The 21,194-nt window shown below is 41.2% G+C and overlaps 1 protein-coding gene across 1 annotated transcript in view; it reads right to left on the bottom strand.

Moving 5' to 3' along the window:
• Positions 1–465: 465 nt before the first annotated feature.
• LOC117357245 (zinc finger E-box-binding homeobox 2-like) overlaps positions 466–21,194 on the bottom strand; it is a 217,288-nt gene continuing 196,559 nt past the window's right edge. The window contains exons 5-8 of the mRNA XM_033937616.1: positions 13,376–13,481; positions 8,778–10,255; positions 1,100–1,283; positions 466–980 (exon numbers count right to left, since the gene is read on the bottom strand). Of these exons, the coding sequence (XP_033793507.1) occupies positions 466–980; positions 1,100–1,283; positions 8,778–10,255; positions 13,376–13,481 (2,283 nt within the window). The remainder of the gene's footprint in view (positions 981–1,099; positions 1,284–8,777; positions 10,256–13,375; positions 13,482–21,194) is intronic.

Consider the following 21,194-nt stretch of genomic DNA (forward strand, 5'->3'; position numbering starts at 1 on the left):
CTAATGTATCTTTGGCTGCTATGCCTTAGCCGGTTAGTCGATGAATTTTGGCTTGGCCAGTTATTTCTATGGCAGCTGCACTTAACTTGAAAATTCTGTGCCAGTGGCACTGAATATCTGGGTTCACCATCAACCATGAGAGGTAGCTGGGCTGCCTCTCCTTGTCTGACTATCAGCTTCCTTGTTTCTCATGGCTCTAAGTCTCACCTCTGTAGCAAGTCCCCTAGAGCCAACTCTTCATGTGGCAGCTCTAGTTCAGGGTCTCTATTTGTGAAAAACATTCAGAAATTGCTGGTTAAGGCCTTTGCTGTTCTGCAATGATATGTCTTTACACAGTCTCACAAGAAGCCCTCATGCATGTTACACTTGTGGTGGCATTTGGCATTATACTTGTGAACACCACCAATGTGGTCTAGCTCAGGATAACTATATTGCATCAGGGATCAGGAGATTTAGTTCAATCTGTCAGTCTCCTGATTGATCCTTCAGCTGATTACATCCTAGTTGGTTGTCTGGGAAGTTTAGCTTAGTCTGAGGGTCTTCTGATTGGTCTCCTAGGAAGCTTAGCTTAGGCTGTCTACTTCCTGATTGGTTGTTGAACTGACAGTCTTCTGTTTGCTCATTATGGTTATCCAGCTCAGATTGTCTGCCCAGCTGACTTTCTCCTGATTGATTACCCATGTGGTCCAGCTCATGTTCGCTCTCTCCTGATTGGTTGCCTGGGCTTGATGTTAGCTCAGGACATTCTTCCATGTTGGTTAAAGCTCCATTACCCTCTTCAAGAAGGCTCTTGCTCTCCTTCCTGCAATAGGCATACCGATGGTTCATATGCTGGGAGTAGGATCCTGAGTGTGAAAATCTTTTGCCACACTTTTTGCATTGGTAAGGCTTCTCCCCAGAATGGAGCCGCAAATGTTCAATGAGGTGGTGCTTATGTTTGAAGGCTTTCTGGCATGTTTTACACTGATGTGGACGCTTTCCTGTTCCAACCAAGGAGAAAAAAACAGAAGAGACTTCAATTAGCATTTTTAGACTCATTTATTTAAATTCTTAATGTCTCTCTTAAGTCTCTCTATTCTCTATTATATTTGAACCTCACCTGTGTGCTCATACTTGTGCCTTAAGAGGGAACTGCTCTTGTGGAAAGTTTTATCACAGAGGTCACAGGCATACAGACCCTCCTCTGTCCTCCGCAGCCTCTTCCTCACTAGGGTGGATTCACCTTCCATCCCTTCATCTGGCAGCACTGGAAGCTCTGTCTCACCTCTGTTGAAGAGTTCCTCCTTAGTGAAAACAAACAGGAGTCTTTATTTGTGCTGATGGAATTTTAGAAGTTCTAAGGGTGACAGTCTGTTGGATCTTTCATCCAGCCCTGCTACTCTGGAGCACTCCAAAATATTCCAGTACATAAACCCACACGTGGCTCTGTGGAACCTCAGTCCTGCCCTGTAGCTGTCCCAGATGTAAGACCCACAACCGGAACAGGAGATACTATCTCCCCAAAATAGAAAGGTATGAAAAACAACAAAGGTGACCTGAGGTGCTCAATATCTGTATTAGGTCAATTAAGATTCAACTCATATATGCTTCGGCCTCAATGGCCTGCTTCAAGAGTCTAAGAATAAATCAACAAAAATATTCTAAAAATATTAGACAACATCTATAAAAAAATGAACAAATTATTCTAAATGAGAAAAAAGGAAAGGAGAAAAAAACAAGGAGAGAAAAGAGAGGAAAAAAGGGAAAAAAGACAAGAAAAGGGAGAAAAAATGGAAAAAGAGAAGAGAAAGAAAAGGAAAAAAGAAAGAGAGAGAAAAAGGGAATGAAAAAGACAAGAGAAATCCAAAGGAAAAAAGAGAAAGAAAGAAGAAAATAACTATATTTTTAAAATGTATTTTTAATAAATGGTGGACATATGGACCAAATTCTGTTAAACAAAGTTTATAATTCTTTTTATATGAATCTTATTATTTAGTCATATATCAAGATTATATTTTAATAATTTTAAACAATCAGTGAATATGGTATGGTGAACTCATCTTCGATATGTTGTACATTTTGGCCCTGATTCTTCAAAACGAGTTTAAAGTTAGGCACCATTTGGACGTCTAAGATAGGCATCCTTTGTAGAATCGTGCTCAATACCGCTCAGCACTGTTTAGATGTCTAAATTTTTAGGCATCGTTTAGAGAATCAGGTTTTAGGTGAGAGTTAGATGACCAAACAGTGTCCTTAATGTTATAATATTTTGTTATTAGAATGGTGATTTTATGGTGTCTTTCATTATAATTCTGATACTGGGAGTTGGATCTGTTTAATGCTTTTATTTATTTCTCTTCAATCAGACAGAGTGACTAGGATTTGAACCAGCAACATTAGGGTAGAAGGCTGTAGGTTTAACCAGTGTGCTACAGAGTGAGCTAGCAAGCTGCATAGCAATTGTAAAACTAGATCTTATAGGCATTGTAAGGATAGACCTGAGTTCTATGGATGGAACTTAGGTACACTATGGATGTCCTTAATGCAATCTGCTAAATAGCTCTCTGGGTTTTTATTTTTGCTTTATTACTAATACTATTTATTATTTCTATAGCGTTGAAAGGCGTACTCAGAGCTGTACATTCTAACACACAATAGACAGTCCCTGCTCAGAAGAGTTTACAATCTAATTTAGACAGGACATTTCAGGGTTGGGGAGATTATAATGGGTATGGGTATCTGACAGCAGTGAGTGGGAGTTAAGAGTTGAAAGCAGTTCCAAAAAAGTGGGCCGTTAGCTTGGATTTGAACACTGCTTACTGGAGCACAACTTATTGATTCAGGAAGCCTGTTTCAGGCATATGGCACAGCAAGAAAGAATGGACGGAGTCTGGAGTTTGGCACTGGAAGAGAAGGGTACAGATAAGAGGTACTTGCCCTATGAGTGGAGATCATGGGGGGGGGGGGAGCATACAGGAGATAAGCGAGGAGAGATATCAGGGAGCTTCAGAGTGAATGCACTTGTAAGTCAGCAAGAGGAGTTTAAACTTTATTCGGAAATGGATGGGGAGCCAATGAAGCGACTTGAGGAGAGGGGTAATGTGAGAATAGTGGCTCTCATGGAATATGAGTCATGTAGCAGCATTTTGAATGGATTGAAGAGGCGAGAGACGGGCGCGCAGGAGGTGTTGCAGTAGTCTAAGCACAAGGTGATGAGAACAAGGGTTTTGGTTGTGGACAAGGATTTTGGTCGTGTGTTCAGAGAGAAGAGGATGGATTTTGGTAATATTATATAGGAGGAAGCGATTGGATTTGGCGGTCTATTGGATCTGAGCAGAGAAGGAGAGAGAGGAGTCAAAGATCACCTCAAGGTTGCGAGCCAATGATATAGGGAGGAGGATAGTGCTATCCACAGAAATAGAGAATGGCGAGAGGGGTAAGGTGGGTTTAGGTGGAAAGATAAGGAGTTAAGTTTTAGCCATATTCAGTTTGAGATGGCGGCTAGACATCCAAGCGGAAATGTAGGACAGGCAGGCTGAAATTCAGGCCTGAACTCTCGCAAAGATATCCAGTGTGGAGAGGTAGATCTGGGAGTCATCAGCACAGAGGTGATATTGAAAACCATGAGAAGAGATCAGCGTACCAAGAGAACGGGTATATAGGGAACAGAGGAGAGGGCCCAGGGCAGAGCCTTGGGGTATGCCAATAGACAGCGGGATGGTGGCGGAGGAGGATCCACCGTAACATACACTGAAGGACAACGTGTTGAGAAGGAAGCAGTGATCAGCAGTGTTGAAGGCAGCAGACAGATTGAGAAGAATGAGGATAGAGTAGAGTCCATTGGATTTGGCCAGGAACAGGTCATTAGAGACTTTAGCAAGGGCAGTTTCTGTAGAATGGAGAGGGTAAAAGCCCAATTGAAGCGAGTCAAGAATATTATGAGAAGAAAGGAAGTCCAGGCAATGGCGGTGAACAGCTTGTTTGAGTAGTTTGGATAGGAAGGGGAAGAGGGAGATAGGGTGGTAGTTGGAGGGGGACATAGGGTCAAGTGAAGGCTTTTTAAGGAAGGGCGTACCTACAGCATGTTTGAAGACATCAAGAACCATAGCAGTGGAGAGCAAAAGGTTGAGGATGTGACAGATGGGAAGGATTACAGCAGGAGCAATGGATCCGAGTAGGCAGGTAGGAATCGGATCAGAGGAACAGGTGATGGGTTTGGAGGAGGAGAGAAGGTGAGCAGTTTTCTCTTCTGTAACTTCAGAAAAGGAAGAAAGGATCATAAGGGTTGTTGAAGAGAGGTCAACAGAGTGGACAGTCGGAAGGGGTGGCGGGGGAGATAACATTGTTGAGAATTCAAAGTGGACCTTGTGAATCTTTTCACGGAAGAACTCTGCCATCGCCTGGGGGGGACAGCGAAGAAGGGATGGGAGGCGGTGGCACTTTGAGTAGAGAGTTGAGCGTGGCAAAGAGACGGTGAGGGTTGGCACTAAGAGAGTTAGTTAAACTATTGTAGTCCTATTTGGCAAGCGAGAGGGTAGATTGGAAGGAAGTTAGCATGAATTTGAAATGGACGAAGTCAGCAAGCGTGCGGGATTTAAGCCAAAGATGTTCAGCAGCTCGAGTACAGGAGCACAGATAATGGATTTTGGGGGTCAACCAGGGCTGGGGTTTGGCACGTCTTACAGGATGGGAAACGGGAGGGGCAAGGGTATCTATAGAAGATGAGAGAATGAAGTTATAGGAGAGGACAGCTTCATCGGTAAACTTCTTTGACATAGTAGTAGAAAGGAGAGGTAAGACAGTGGTAGAGAGCGTGTCAGAGTCAATAGCCTAAAGATTCCTAAATGTACGGGTAGTGATCGGTCAGGGTTGGGGAGGAGGATGATGAGTCATGAAGGTTAACAGCTGATGGTCAGAGATGGTAAGATCTGAGGTGCAGAATTCGGTGATAGAGCAGTTGGAGGAGAGGACGAGGTCAAGGCAGTGGCCTTTCTGGTGAGTAGGGGTGGTGGAGCACAGCTATAGGTTGTATGAGGACATTAGAGTAGAGAGCTGCACGGGAACGGGGACGACGGGAATCCTGCGGGACCCGCGGGGATCCTGCAGATTCCCCCCTTCGGGTCACGGGGATACCGTGGGGACGCCCTCTAGGATCGCGGGGATCCCATGGGGACGCCCCCTAGGGTCGAGGGGATCCCGTGGGGACACCCCCTAGGGTCGCGGGGATCCTGCGGGGTTCAATCGATACACTCAAGCCACGAGGCTCGTCTTCTTTTCCCTACCTGCCCTGCCGCAGCACACAGCCGACCGGAAGTCTTCCACGATGTCAGCGCTGACATTGGGAAGACTTCCGGTTGGCTGTGTGCTGCGACAGGGCAGGTAGGAAAAATTCAAGGGTTATCATGTTTATATGGAATGTGTTTTTATTTAAATGAGTTTATGTACGCTCAAACTGTAACCCACCTAGAATGGTTGGATAGTGTGAGATAAACATTTTTAAAATATCTGAAAAGATCCATCCACCCAACATTTGGGTTCTCACTGGCCATACTGGACTTCATAATTTCATTTTCTTTTTTGAATCACCATTTCCCTCTAATAAGGGACTCAAAGCAATTTACATTTTATATTTTGTTTTTAACAGTACAACACAACACATAAATATAAATAAAATCCCAATACAAGCTCTCTTCTTTCCTGCCCTAATTAGGGAAATAGTAAGCAGTAATTCTAAGTCTCTTTATTAAAAAAATGAATATAAAGACATGCTATTGCCAGATTGGTCCTCTTTGATTTGTAAAAAACAAAATAAAAGTTTGACAAGTTAAAAAGAAATAAACTTAATGAGTAAGGCAGTGGCTGAGTATATATTTATATTTTATATTTACATTAGAGGTTTTGGTAGAAACCCGTTTACAAAGTATGTATTCTTCCCAATTAATATTTCCAAATTAATAAAGTCTCTTTGCTTATTTGTAAATGGGTTTCTACCAGAGCCTTTAATTCAGTAGCATAATTAAAAGAAATAACTATTTCTGAAGTTAATAGGGATGGGCGGGGACGGAGGGGATTCCTCTTGGGGACAGGTGGGGACGGAGGGGATTCCTCGTGGAGACAGGTGGGATGGAGGGATTCCTCGTGAGGATGGGTGGGGATGGGTGGGATTCCTCACGGGGACAGGTGGGGATGGGTGGAATTTTGGCGGGGATGGGTGGGGACGGGTGGGATTTCTGTCCCCGTGCAACTCTCTACATTAGAGTGAGAAACCTGGATGTATTGGAGTCAGAAGGGTCATCAGCATGGATGTTGAGCCGAGGATGAGAGAGGGAGATGAGGATTCAAGAAAGTAGGAGAGCCAGGAGTCAAACTCAGTGAGGAAGGAAGAGAAAGATTTGTCAGGGGGGTTGGTAAATAACCGCTACTCTGAGAGACAGGGGGCGAATAGACGGATGGAGTGAACTTCAAAGGAAGGAGAACAGCGAAATTGAGGCAGGAGAAGGGGTTGATATTTACAAGAAGGTGAGAGTAAGAGTCCAACACCACCTCCATGGTGAGATGTGTGTGAGAAAAGGTACCCTCCATGACACAGGGCGGCAGCTGAAGCAGAGTCTTCAGGGCAGATCCAGGTTTCAGTTAGTGCTAGCAGGTGGAGCTTTTTAGAGATAAAGAGATCATGGATGAAAATACATCTAATAAGCCACCACATAAACACGGCACATCAGTACAAAGATATTGCATGCAAAACCTTCTATTTTTATGGGCAAACAGTAACAGCATTTGCTAATTAGAGGAAAAGATCCATTGATTGAAGCACAGCACATGAATAAACAGCTTTATGTTTCTTGCTAAAAAGCTACCCGTTTTTCACTAAAGATTGCTTCAATGAAGTCATTCTTGAAACAGGTGGATTCAGCAAATAAAGCACATGATAAAAAATATATAGATTGCATAAATAACTTCATTTGCAAAAGGTTAAAAACAGAAAAAACCCCAGATACAGACCTTAGCATGGCTTCTACTTCATTGCAAATGGAGGTTTGCAGCTGCATAATGGTGACCTCATTGTGAGATCATCAAGGTGCACCTGCAAGGTAGAATGCCACAATTAAAATATGTACTGGGGAGCTAGTTGAGATTTGAACTCATGACCTCTAGAAGATGAGCAGAGAGCTTTTACTTATTGAGTTATAGCAGCTTCCAGGCAGGTGTCTCTGACTGCCTTGTAATATGATAGCTTAGGGATCTGCTAAGCTATCATATCACAGGGCAGTCTGAGATACCTGCTTGGAAACTGCTATAGCTCAATAAGTAAAAGCCCTGTGCTTATCTTCCAGAGGTCATGCATTTGAATCCCAACCATATCCCCCAGCACATATTTTAATTGTGGTATTCTACCTTGCAGGTGCACCTTGATGATCTCACAATGAGGTCACCATTGTATAGCTGCAAAACTCCATTTGCAATTAAGTAGAAGCCATGCTAAGGTCTGTATCTGTTTTTAACCTTTTGCAAATTAAGTTATGTATGCAATCTATATATTTTTGTCATGTGCTTTCTTTGCTTTCAAGAATGAGCTGATTGGAGTACTGTGTTTAGTCTGAAAAAAAGGGTAGCTTTTTAGCAAGAAACATAAAGCTGTGTTTTTCATGTGCTGTGCTTCAGTTAATGGATCTTTTCCTCTAATTAGCAAATATCATTGCTGTTTGTCCATAAAAATAGAAGGTTTTGCATGTAATATATCTGTTTTTATGTGCTCCGTTTATTAAATGTATTTTGATCTTAATAAAGCAAAAATAAATCCCAGAGAGCTATTTAGCAGATCGCATTAAGGACGTCCAAAGAGTGCCTAAGTTCCGTCCATAGAACTCAGATCTATTTGAAGCCCAAACTAAACTCAAAAGTAGACCTGGTTTTAATTTGCCTACATTATAGGCATGATATGGACGCCCTAGGTTGCTCAGTGTTATGTAAATAAATCAAAGGATGTCCAAATTGAATCATTACCCACTCAACGCCCACGCCTATTGAGTTAGGTGCGAGTTTTAAACATGGGTGTCCATGAAATTGTGGCTGTGCCCACAAAGTGGCGTCTACGTCTGTTGGCTGCCTAAGTGCCAATTATCACTTGTTAAGACCTTTAATTGGCTCATTAACCACTTAGATTGGATGCCTAAAACACACCTAAATTTAGGCATGACTTAGGCGCCCTTTATAGAAGTGGGGCCTATTTGTGTGTTGTATAATTTATGTCCTGACCATATGCTTTTATCAAGCATATGTGCAATGCATTGCATTACTATCTCCATTATTTACTTTTATCAATATGTTTTTATTATTGATTTTTTAATATTGATCTTTATTATTGATTTGATTTTTAACTATTTATGGTACTTTTAACTTTTATTTCTTAGTTTTTTTTTTAATAGGTTAATATATTATCTTAAATTGCTTTTAGAATAATTTATTCATTTCTTTTTTATATATATGTTGTCTAATGTTTTTGGAATATTTTTGTTGATTTATTCTTAGACTCCTGATGCAGGCCATTGAGGCCGAAACACTTATGTGTCGAATCTTAATTGACCTAATACAGATATTGAGCACTTCAGGTCAACTTTGCTGTTTTTCTTGCCAGATCTAAGACCTCCACATACAGCACCTCATTCCTCCCTTATAGCAGCCCTGCAATTTCAGGACTGAGATCTCACAGACATTGCTCTGTCAGTGGATCTTTCACAAGCCCTTCATTCTCAAGTAGGCACTGGCCAGTTCCCAGATATATCGACAAGGGTACTTACCAAGAGCACTTGCTTTTCCTGAAGCTTACATGACATATGTGCAGACTCTGCTCTGTACAGATAGGTCATACATGGAAGGAACTGTAAGTCTTGCAACTCTGGATTCATTTGTAGCACTGGGCATCTCTCCTGCAACAAGTTATTTAAGGCACTTGGTAGAAAACCACAAAGAGTTGAATAAGGGGAATCTGGGTACAGAGAGTTGTATTTTAGCATCATCTTTGTGCTTTGATTATGGCTTTTGTTGTTGTCCATGTGAAACAATTTATCTTCCATTGCCTGGATTTGTGCAGCACTGTTTGCTCGGTCTTTGACAGACAACGAGGCATGTGCTTCTTTCTCTGACTTTGGCAAAGATAAGTCTAGGGGCTCAGCCTGAGTTTCTTTGGAGGCAGAAATCTTTGGGGTACAATGGAGGCCATTAATGGAAGATCTTGGGAGGTTGAAGGCTGGAAGAAAGTGATTATGGTGGACCTGCGAAGCCACTGCAGTTGAATTGGTTGAAGTGTTTTGTGTGTCCTCAACCATCTGGGGTTCAGTGATTTCTGGAAAGCTTTTTAATGTTCTAGTTGAAGCAAGATCTAATCCCAAATCATAAAGCTTTCTTTTTTCATAGACTCGAGGTAAGGAGCACTGTCGCCAGTCAACTTCTCTATTATTCATACAGTTTTTGCCTACTCTTTGTAGAGAACTGAGAGTAGTTCGCTTTGCACAAATAGGTGTCATCCTGCCACTCTCAACTTGAAAATTATTTTCTGTTGTCTGGATAGAAAGAGGAATTTCTTGCTCTCCGGTATAATTATCCTCAGGGCTGGTATGTTTTCCATGGGACTGCAGCCCTCCAAAACTGACTTTGTTTCCTTTGGCACAAAACTTGGGGTTCCTGAGATAAACAGTGGCTTCTGCTGGATCTCCACCAGCTTGACAACCATGGCCCATCTCAAAAGAACTAGCCTTCCATAGTCCAGTTTCAGCACAGGCACCCAGACCATTCTCTTTTCCAGTCTTTAGGTTTGAAGTGCTGTCGCAATAGCTCTTTTTACCTCTCCGGTGGCTTATATGCTGTAAAAGATGAACCGGATTCTCTCCTGGCAAGCTGTACACTGGTTGTGGCTCTAGATCAATAGGTAAGCCCTGCATGGTATTCTGAAGAACACTGACATGAACACCCAACCAGGCAAAGTTTTTTATGGCATCTGAGCAATGCAGAGATCCATTCCTTGTCTTGTAGTCCTGTATTAAAAGTCCATTGGTCTGTTGATGACCAGTGTCTTGAGAGCTGTGTGGTGATATGGAAGAGTGTGCAGGAGAAGCAGAACAGGAAGTGGAGACTGGGGAAGAGCTCTTCCTGGGTTCATCAGTCATTTTATTGGTGGCTGTCTCGGGAGGAAGGCACTTCTTGTTGCTGAGGTGGGAGCTGTAGGACCCTGAATGAGAAAATCTTTTTTTGCATTTTGGGCATTCATATGGCTTTTCACCTGCAGTTTAAGAGGGGAGGGGGGGAGACCATCACAGATGAGATTAATGAATGAAATATTTATGTCATTTTGTCATCATCCTGCCCCTACTATTGTTTCTTAAAATGTATTCAGTACTTCCCTCCACCTCCATAATAACCTTCAGCTCTATTCATTCCATAGGCTACGTAATGTACATGTCAGATTTTACACATTTAATTTTTTTTATTTAACAAATTTTTATCCCACATTTTCTAATAACTCTAAGCAGGTAACAATAAATTTAGAAATGATCATATAAAATACACATTTAAAACAATACTGCCAAAGCAAAGAACACTCACATAATAATTCTACGCCCATAATTATAACCATCAACCTGTTCTCCCCCCCCCCCCTTCAATCACAATCTCATGCCCACTACACACTCAGTAATAACCATCACCCTGTCCCCTCCAATCACTCCTTATCCATTATCCTCTACAACCCCAGTAATAATCATCACCATGTCTCTTCTTTTTCTTCTTTATCCTGTATCTTTTATACCCCTAGTTAAATAGGAGGAAATTTTTTTTCACTCAGAGAATAGTTAAGCTCTGGAACGCATTGCCAGAGGTTGTGGTAAGAGCGGATATCGCAGCTGGTTTTAAGAAAGGTTTGGACAAGTTCCTGAAGGAAAAGTCCATAGTCTGTTATTGAGAAAGACATGGGGGAAGCCACTGCTTGCCCTGGATCGGTAGCATGGAATATTGCTACACCTTAGGTTTTGGCCAGGTACTAGTAACCTGGATTGGCCACCGTGAGAATGGGCTACTGGGCTTGATGGTCTGACCCAGTAAGGCTATTCTTATGTTCCTATCTCTGTCTGCCTGGAGTTGGGTAGATATGTACTGAGTGTAAATGAGCTAAGTCCTTTTTTTGTGTAGACCACTGGTTGTCAAAATATGGCCCCTGGGGCCCCTGGGGCTCTATTGCTGAGGAGGAGCTGGGATCCATGACTTAAAGAGAAACAGCTCGCTCACTGCAGGAGAAGGGAGCAACGACTTGGTGCTAGTGCTCAAAGTATGAGTCATCTAATTTATATGGGTGTCCTCAAATGTGAGGCACAAGGAAAAAAGATGTATAGGCAGTGGCCTAGTAAGAGGGAGGCAGGGGCGTCCGCCCTGGGTGTGCTCTTGGTAGGGGTGCTTGCACCCATCCTTCTCTCTGCCCCCCCACTTCTTCCTGAGCCTCCCTGCCGTGTGCCCCTTCCCTCCTCTCGTACCTCTTTAATTTCCCCTGCACAAGCAGCATCATGAACTTGCCCGTGTCAGTGTCGTCTCTCTCTGACGTTGCTACCGGGCCCCACATCAGAGGGATAGCTGACAGGACGTGGGCAGCAAGTTCGTGTTGTTGCTCCCACCTCCTTCCTTATCGCAGCGCAGCATTCCCAACTTGCTGCTCCTGCTTGCTTCAGTCCTTCCTCATTGCCGGGTCCCACCTACTTTCTGTTTCTGTGAAGGCAGGACCCGGCAGCGCGGAAGGCCTGAAACAAGCAGGAGCAGGGAGTTGAAGCCTCCCTCCCTGCCCTATCTCATGCTGACGCCGCTCTAGCTAGAAAGCGACTTCGCCCATGCTCCGGGGCTCTAACATTGTGCTTGCAGGCTTCGCTTCCATTCCCCCTCATGACGTAACTTCCAGTTTCGTCATAGAAGGGTCAGGAAGCTGGCAAGCACAGTGTTAGAGCCCCGGAGCATGGGCGAAGTCGCTTGTAGGCTACTACGGGAGATAGGGCAGCTGCCCTGTTTGCTCCCCCCTAATGCCGGGCAATTGTTGGGGAGGCCATGCCTCCCCATTCTGACACCTTTGGCTCTTGCCATGCTCTTTTATGTACTCTCTGCCATACCACGTTGTGTCATGCATCATAACCCATTGGCAAGCTCTATTAATTACCGCATTGTCATACCAAATTCACAACATCACCACCACTGTATGAGGTCATGTCCTGTCATATCCTATTAAGTATTGCTGGGATTTTGGAATACTACCATGCTCCCATATGTATTGTCCTATCATGTCATGATCTAAAATGTACCATCATGTTCTACATTACTGTTATGCTTTATGATATATGTAAACTTGTAACCCGTTCTGAGCTTTTCTGGGAAGACAGGATATAAATCCAAATAAATAAATAAATCAACTACTGTGTAAAACAAAACTCTGTATCTCACAATATTTGGTTTCATCTTGAGGTTTTTCATCGTTACAAGTAACCTCAGTCACCAACTACGCTGTATTGCTTAAATCCAGCTAAGTGTTTCTTTAATTTTATTCTTCCAACTTGGAGGGGCCCGGGACTTGCTTTGTGCCACATATTTGATAACTTATTGTTACTTAACCACCTCATCGATTATTGTGATTGTTGTTCACATTTAATTATTCTTTATGCCACTATTACTATAACGCACAGGGCGTTTCCCATGATGGTGTGCGGGTTCAGGTGAGGCGTTTGTCTCGTCTTTTGAGCCGCTAATCAGCGCTGGAACGGTGCGTCTTCTTTGCTCCTTATGCTAGTTTAGTCACACTGAGGAAACGTCCATATTTATTATAAATTCATTATTTTTTTGTTATTATTAATTCGATTTGGTGGTTAATGTGTGGATCCTGGCCAGTCCCAACTGGCATTGCTGCTTATTTTTTGACTTTTTCAAGTATCTTCTGCAGTTGTTTTTTGTGAGATTCATTTCAGTACAGACCTACTGTACGAAGCTATACATTTCTAGTGAATTCCAGGCTTGGTGACCTAGGGGATCCTTTTACTAAGCCGCTTTAGGGCTTTAACGCACGGAATAGCACGCGCTAAATTGCTGCCCGCACTAGATCTTAACGCCAGCATTGAGCTGGCGTTAGTTCTAGCCGTATAGCGTGAGTTTAGCACGCACTAAAACCGCTAATGCAGTTTAGTAAAAGGAGCCCCTAGGTTCTCCCATTACTCACCCAACAGAACATCTTTTCCAGTTGTGTGGAAAATGCCTTCAGGAAAAAGAAATGCTGAAATGCTTTGTGACATGCCTAGAACATTTTAAAAAGCAAAAGGGATTTCATAGCAAGCCAAATGTGTCTGAAGCGGCAAAGCCTGCAAAGGTTCGGGGATCTCACCGCTGTGAATCCGCAGATGCTCCTTCAGATGGTGCTTGTACTTAAAGGCTTTCCCACACTCACTGCATTTGAATTTTCTGTCCTCTGTACTTTGGTCCCCCACATGCTGAAAATACAAACGTCCTGATGAAAATTTAACAAGGCAGATAAAATGAGGCATCTGGGTGATTATGTTGAAATCTTTTTTTATTGAACAAATCAGTCAGTATATATATATATATATATACAAACCTAAGGTTTATATTATATTATATATATATATATATATATATATATGGGGAGGAGTCTATAAATGCTTCTCAAAATTAGGCACAGTGAATACACTCTCACAAAGCTGAACAGGACTCCAAATTCTCAGTTTTAAATAGTGCTCAAAGGTTTAAATCTCAGACCTAATTACGGTTCACGCCCAAGCTCATGAATGTCTGTGTCTGAGCACTGTTTAGAAACTGAGAATTTGAAGTCCTAGTCAGCTCGTGTGTTTTTTCTACTGATAGACTTGGCCTGGCCGGTTTGATAAATCTATACTTTCCCTATTTTTGTGGGGCTCAAAATTAGGCGTCAGGAAGATCTGCACTAAGATAGTATTCTGCAAAGGATGTGTGCCTTTTATAGAGTACTAGTTTAGTGCACACCTCACATCTAACTTTGGGCTGAAACCTGGTGCAAATGCTGATGCAAAACTAATGGCAGTTGAGTGTATAAATGACCCTATTCTATAACGTTGAAATTCAAAACAAAAAAGTGCACAAAATATTGTATCAAGAAACAAAACTTGTGGCATTGTTTAAATTTTTAATACTGCTGGGTTTTTAAACTTTAAACTTTAAGCTAATATAAAGTTTTGCTCTTTATAGTGTTCTCCTTCCCCGACCCTGATGAAAAAATGAAACGCGTCGGTGGGGATTGAGCCAGACCCAGTTTACAAAAAGCTAAGTAACAGCTACATTTGCTATTAGTATAGTATTAAGCACGAGCACTTTTATAACTTAAAAAGAAAACCATAAAATAATATATTGAAAAACCGCATAATATAAAGGTTCCTATGAGGACAGCTACCATGCGTTAAAATCGTGTGGCACTCTGAGGAACTTTGAGCGAAGAAAATGAGGGCTACTTTAAGTTAACCTATTCTATAACATCATGCCTAAATTCTGGGAATGCCCCTTGATCCACCCATACCCTTCCCATAGCCACGCCACTTTTGAGTTGTGCGGGATAAAATTTAGGCATGCATGCTATAGAATAGGGTGTAGGGCAGATCCGTAAGTAAACCCATATGAGGAACAATTAACACCAATTATTGATTGCTTATGGCTCAATACCTAATTAGTTTGTGTGTGTGTCTGGGATTCACATTTAAATTTGAGTGCTCAAATTTCGGCAACTTATATAGAAACTGAGAAACAAAACAGTTAACAAATATGAGGTCTGTTCAAAAAGTTCCAGGACAGTTTGAATTGCACACCAATGGACAGTTCTTTTGAGATGCGCTAGGTGGTGTTGAGTAGCTTGAGATCTCACAAGTAACCTCCTTTTTTCCGTTTGTTGATGACTGTTTTCGTCTCAGAGCCACAGCAGTTTTTGTGAAAGTGTGTTTTCATGATCGGCTATTTTTCATCATGTGTGACCTCAATGAGTAGCATTACAGCGTGAAGTTCTGCTTTAAATTGGGTAAGACCGCTACAGAAACTTATGAAATTTTGAAAGTGGCTTATAGGGAACATGTCATGAGTCGTGGAAGGTGTTTTGGATGGTATTCATGCTTCAAAAGTGGTCGTGAATCAGTGGTAGTTGATTCATGAACTGGAAGACAATCAACATCAACTGATGATGATCATGTTGATCAATGAGGATTCTTGTGCATGCTAATTGGCAATTACCTGTTAGAGAATTGGCAGAGGAATGTAACATCTCCATTGGTTCATGCCACAACATTCTAACAGAGTAGTTGGGGATGTCTCGTGTTGTGGCAAAATTTGTTCCTTAGTTGATGACCGACGACTAGAAGATCAACCGTGTCATGATCTGTCAGAATTTTCTTGAGCAGGCAAATGAAGATGAAACATTTCTTGATAAAGTGATAACTGGGGATGAGACATGGGTCTACAGTTATGATGTGGAAACCAAAGCTCAATCGTTTCAATGGAGAACCAAAACATCGCCAAGATCAAAACAAGTTTGGCAAGTTCAGTCAAACGTCAAAGTGACGTTAACATTTTTTTTGATAGTCACAGCATTGCTCACTATGAATTTCTGCCACAAGGATAAACTGTCAACCAAAATTACTATCTGAAAGTGTTGAAATGACTCCGTAAGAAAATCAGGAGGAAGCAGCCCAAACTTTGGAGTGGGCAGTCATGGTTCCTGCATCATGACAATGGGTCCACTCATGCGGCCATCAAAATTCATGAATTTTGCACAAAAAAAACATGATAACAGTTCTTCCCCAGCCACCTTACTCTCCTGACTTAGCCTCTACTGACTTCTTCTTGTTTCCTAATCTTAAATCCATGCTGAAAGGAAAGCGATTCGACACCATTGAAGACATAAAGCAAAATTTGATGCAGCAACTTTTGGCGATTCCTGAAGATGCATTTAAGAACTGTTTCCAGAAGTGGAAATGATGTTGGGAAAAGTGTATACGTAGGGGAGGGGATTACTTTGAAGAGGACCCAATGGAATAAGTTGTAAAATTGTTTTAATAGATTTTTATAACATCAGTCCTGGAACTTTTTGAACAGCCCTAGTTTTATTGTATACAATCTGACCTTTTTAAAGAGAAGAAATATGCATAGAATATACTTGAATCCCTCTCCACTGTCCCCCTCCCCAAATAATTATCTCCCAGTGAGAGGCTGAGGATCTCAAGAGGCTGGTTTCATATACCCTTCAATTATCCCTCCTATCATCAGCCAGTGTTCTGCTAGTTACTCTTCAAAAGTAACTAATTACAGTTACTATGTAGTACTTTATAGCTTAAAGTAATTAGTTATACTAAGGCAAGTAAATTACTCATTTAGGAAGTACTGTAATTGATTACTGATTATAGTTACCTGCTTAGAGTAACTACTAGCTTTTCCTTTACCTATACCACATCCAAAAATACTTAGGGTAAAAGCTTTATGGTACGTGAAGAGGTAAAATATCCATCTTATACACAACCCCAATGTGAAAATCGCATAACTTCATCTCTTGATGTTTATTTCAAGGAGGTTTGACCAACTAATGCTAACCACATCCTCTGCAATGTCATGTTCCCTGACAAGAGGGGAAGCTGTTTAGTCTTCAGTGGATGCAGGGCATAGTATGAGACATAGCGGTGTTGGATCAGCTGGGAAATAGCAGTCATAACATTATCAAATTTGTGCTGATATCATAACATTAACAAATTTATGGGGACTGTAGAGTTTGTGGACTGGACTGTATAGTTTTGTATATATTGGTATATATGCACTGCTACTGGGGGAGCCTGAGCCAAGAATGGAGGCCTGGGTCCCCAGCACCCCCCTGTGGCAGAAATGTTGAACCCAGGGGAGATAGGAAGGCCTGGGGAGGGGAAGGTGCTGGATGGAAGGGCATTCAGGAAGAACAAGAAATATATTGGAGTAGGGAATGAGAGGGAGGGAGAGAAGGGGAAATGTTGGATGGGAGAGGGGCGGATGAGAGGGGGGGCTGGATCATTGGATGAAAGGAGGAAAGAACAGCAGGAAAGAGAGCAGTAGAAATATTGGATTATGAAAGGGAGGGGAGAGAAAGGAGAGGAGATGATGGATCGTGAGTGGAGGAACAGGAGGGAGGAGAGATGGATAGGAAGATAGTGAAGGAAGAAGGACTGGGAGATGACAGGTCATGAGGGAGAGGAGATGCTCGGCTAGAAGAATGGAGGGAAGGGATATACAGGCAGTCCCCAGGTTAAGAATGAGTTACATTTTTAAAGCTGTTCTTAAGTTGGATTTGTATGTAACTCAGAACTTGTAGGTTTTAAGATTCTTGCTGCTAACCTCTACTCCCAGCTCACAAAAGGGCCAACTGTCCCGGCCAGTGTTCCCTCTAAGGTACAGTATTGCACAATCAAACACCGTTCTTAATGTGGCCATGCATCATTCCTGAATCTGCTGCAAAAGTGTAGGAGTCTAGCCACTGGAAATGTTGCTCAGTGAAATAAAATGAAGCCACAATCTCGTTCTTAGGTACGAATCGTACCTAAGTTGGGTGTCTGTAACTCGGGGACCGCCTGTACTGGAAATTGTGGAATCATGTGGGAGAGACCAAGGGACAGGGGTGGCAAGGAGATGAATGAGAGGAGGAGAGTACAGAAGTAGAAATGTGGAGTAGATGAAAGGGTATAGTAGACTGGGGAAGGTGTGAGATGGGATATCTACAGCATAAGAAAGGGAGCTGGGAAGTTGGTAGGTAACTGAAAAGTAAAAAGAAGGAAAGGGTGACATTTGAGTGGATGGAGATGCAAAATATAAAAAAGGGAAGGAAGAGCAAAAATGGAAAGATCAGTATATCAAAGAAAGGTGTAGTGAGGAATTGAAACAAGAAAGGAGAGAAGAGAAAAGACATATGGGCAGCAACCACCGGAAAGAGAATTATCAGAAGACACAGGAAAGTTGAAGAGACAAAATGGGACCAGCATGATGGAAAAATAAAATGTCCAGATAAGAAAGATAGATAAAAGTATTTTATTTTAAATTTATGTTTATGGTTATGTTTGTTGAAAGCTTCTATATCGCTACTAATGACTGGGGAGTCAATTCAGAGCTTTGGGATATGTGCATCACAATTTTTTGTATTGTGTCCATTGGTTTACCAGACAACTGATGAGGGAGTGAGGGTGGGCAAGTGGCCATGAGCCCAAAGTGGGTTATCTTTCTGCCCTCTCTCATGCACCTGCAAAAATATAGGTTTCAAGTTTCAAGTTTATTAAAATTTTGATATAAATGCAATATCAAATATTTTCAATGCGTATAACAATAAAAAAATTTTTTTGGGGGGGAGGACAAAATAAAACTATTGAAACAGGTAAACATACAATCGATGTACATAATTAATTAGTGATACATAAGGAAAAAGGAGTGAACTACAATTGTTAAAGAAAGTAGGAGAACATTTAAGGAAAAACAACATCAGGAGGGTAATTGAAAATGTTTTACAAATAAAGCGAGGTTTAAAAGTGAAAGGGAGAAGTTGTGACCTATATATAGATCTGGTTAGATTTAAGTATTTGAACCTGAGATTGTTGATAAAAGAGTTATCCTGTTTATGACTCGAATGCATCTTTGTATAGGTGTCTTTTTAATGTGCTTTTAAATTTTTCTAAAGAAGTTTCACCACGTAGATAAATTGGTAACTTGTTCCATAGCTGGGGTGCTATGATTGAAAAAGTTGTAGCTCTTCTGGTGCCTATTATTTTCAGAGATGGAATGGTCAGCAAATGCTGATCTATTGATCTTAAAGATCTGGCTGGAGAATATGGTATCAAATAACGATGTAAAAATGTTGGTGTGTTGGTTTGTTGAGTTTTGAAGGTTAACAGTGCAATTTTATAGATTATTCTATGTGAAATTGGTAGCCAGTGTGCTTTTTGTAACAGGGGAGTGACATGATCGTATTTTTTGGAGTTAGTAATAATTTTTATTGCAGTAACTCTATCCTTCACCCCCTTTTTCCCCCCCCCTTCTTCATATAAATTCATGTAATCCTTTTTTTTTTTTTTCTTCCTCTCTACCTACTATTTTAAGTTCTTGTAAACCGTGTCGAGCTCCATACTCATGGAGATGATGCGGTATATAAACTTAAGGTTTAGATTAGATTAGATTAGTATTTTGTATAATTTGTAACCTTCTTATTTCTTTCTGAGATATGCCATGGTATAATGTATTGCAGTAATCCAGCCTGGAAATAACCAAGGAATGAATCAGAACATTAAGAGCCTTTGGTTCTAAGACTTTGGCTAAGGATCTAATGAGACGTAGTTTGTAAAAACAGTTTTTAACTACGGAGCTAATCTGATCATGGAAGGATAATTCATGGTCCAATAATACTCCCAGTATTTTTGTCATTGTTACTTTTTGCAGTGGGAAATTGTCCAAGAGTATTTGTGATAAAAATGTAAGATTCTTTTACCAAGGGAAAAACATAATTAAGAATTTAGACGGATTCAGGGCCAGCATGTTGTCTTTTACCCACTGACTAATTTGTTTTAACTTATTGTTTATATTTGTTATCTTATTAGAGTCTGCAGTCTTTAATGGATATAAAAGCTGGATGTCATCTGCATAGGCAAACTCGGAAAATCCAATTGATTGACTTAAAGTGAGAAGAGGTGCTAAAAAGATATTGAATAGAAGAGGGGACAGAATTGAGCCTTGAGGGATACCATAATAGTTTGTGTAGCTATTTGATGATGAATTGTTGAAGATAAATTTAGCTGACCTATCTTGAAAGTATGCTTTAAACCAATTTAGAACTTGGTCACAAAAACCAATGGAAGACAGTCTCTTAATAAGTAAATGATGGTCAATGGTGTCAAATGCTGCTGATAAATCAAGTGAAATCAGAAGTACAGATTTGTGGTGATCTAAGTAATTTTGAATGTTAGTTGTAAGGCCTATCATAGAGTGTTCTGTTGAATGATTAGATCTGAAACCAGTCTGATTGGGATGAAGTGTATGAGTTTTTTCAATAAAGTTGCTTACATGATTGAAAACAACTTTTTCTATTAGTTTAGTGATAAATGGTAAATTGGCGATAGGTCGGTAATTTGATTCAATTGAAATTGAATCTTTAGGATTTTTTATTATTGGACGGATGGTTGCTTCTTTCCATTCTTTTGGTATAAATCCTGTGGTTAAACTATTTTCAATCATTGTCTGAATGAAAGGACCAAAGAAGGAAAAGAAACGTTTTATAAAAAAGGGAAAAATTGAGTTAAAGCCTGCGCCTTTAACGTTGATACTTTGTAACAATTGTTTAAGGACCTCTAGGGTAGGTATTTGAAAATTGGTACATTTTGAAATAGATAAAATTTGTGTTGATTCCGTGTCTATATTAGAATTACTTTTTGAACCAATGCTATCTCTAATTTTATTAACTAAGTTGGTGAGGATCCCAAAGCCCTACCAGCTGAAGATCTCTTCATCCAGTCCAATGACCAGAGCTCTCCAAGCACTGCAGCTGGTGACAGTTCAGGGACACTGATGCTAACTACAGAGCTTGGAGATTTCTGGCTGCCAGACCAGAGGAGGTGGCCTTCAACTGGCAGGGTTTTGGGATCCCAACCAGCCACAGCAAGGGGGGTGGCTAATTTTTGGTGGAACTGGGTCTAGGACCCCTATGTGTTCAGTACTAAAAGAAGTACATATGCCTGTTTTTATTTCTCCATTGTTAGGATGCTTGCTGAGTATAATTTCTTGGGGTTCCCAGTTCAATTTCTATCTGTGATCCCTTGTTCTGTATTTGGTAAAGTTATGTCTGAGTTTAGCATGTGAAGAAGTCATTTAAAGTTGTCTTATATATAGTAGTACTAACAAGTGGGGAGATGGGGGGAGAAGAGATTGAGCGGAGAAGAGATTGGGGCCCCCTCCTTAATTTCTGTCGCTGGCACCAGCATGTCTAAAACCAGCCCTGCAGGTAAGTACGAAAAAGAAGGAATACTCAATGAAATTACAGAAATACTTTTAAAACAAATGGGAGGAAATATTTTTTCACTCAAAGAATAGTTACGCCCTGGAACTCTTTGCCGGAGGATGTGGTAACAGCAGTTAGTATAGCTAGGTTTATGAAAGGTTTGGCCAAGTTCCTGGAGGAA

Source organism: Geotrypetes seraphini, chromosome 3 (assembly GCF_902459505.1).
Source record: "Geotrypetes seraphini chromosome 3, aGeoSer1.1, whole genome shotgun sequence".
Lineage (NCBI taxonomy): Eukaryota > Metazoa > Chordata > Amphibia > Gymnophiona > Dermophiidae > Geotrypetes > Geotrypetes seraphini.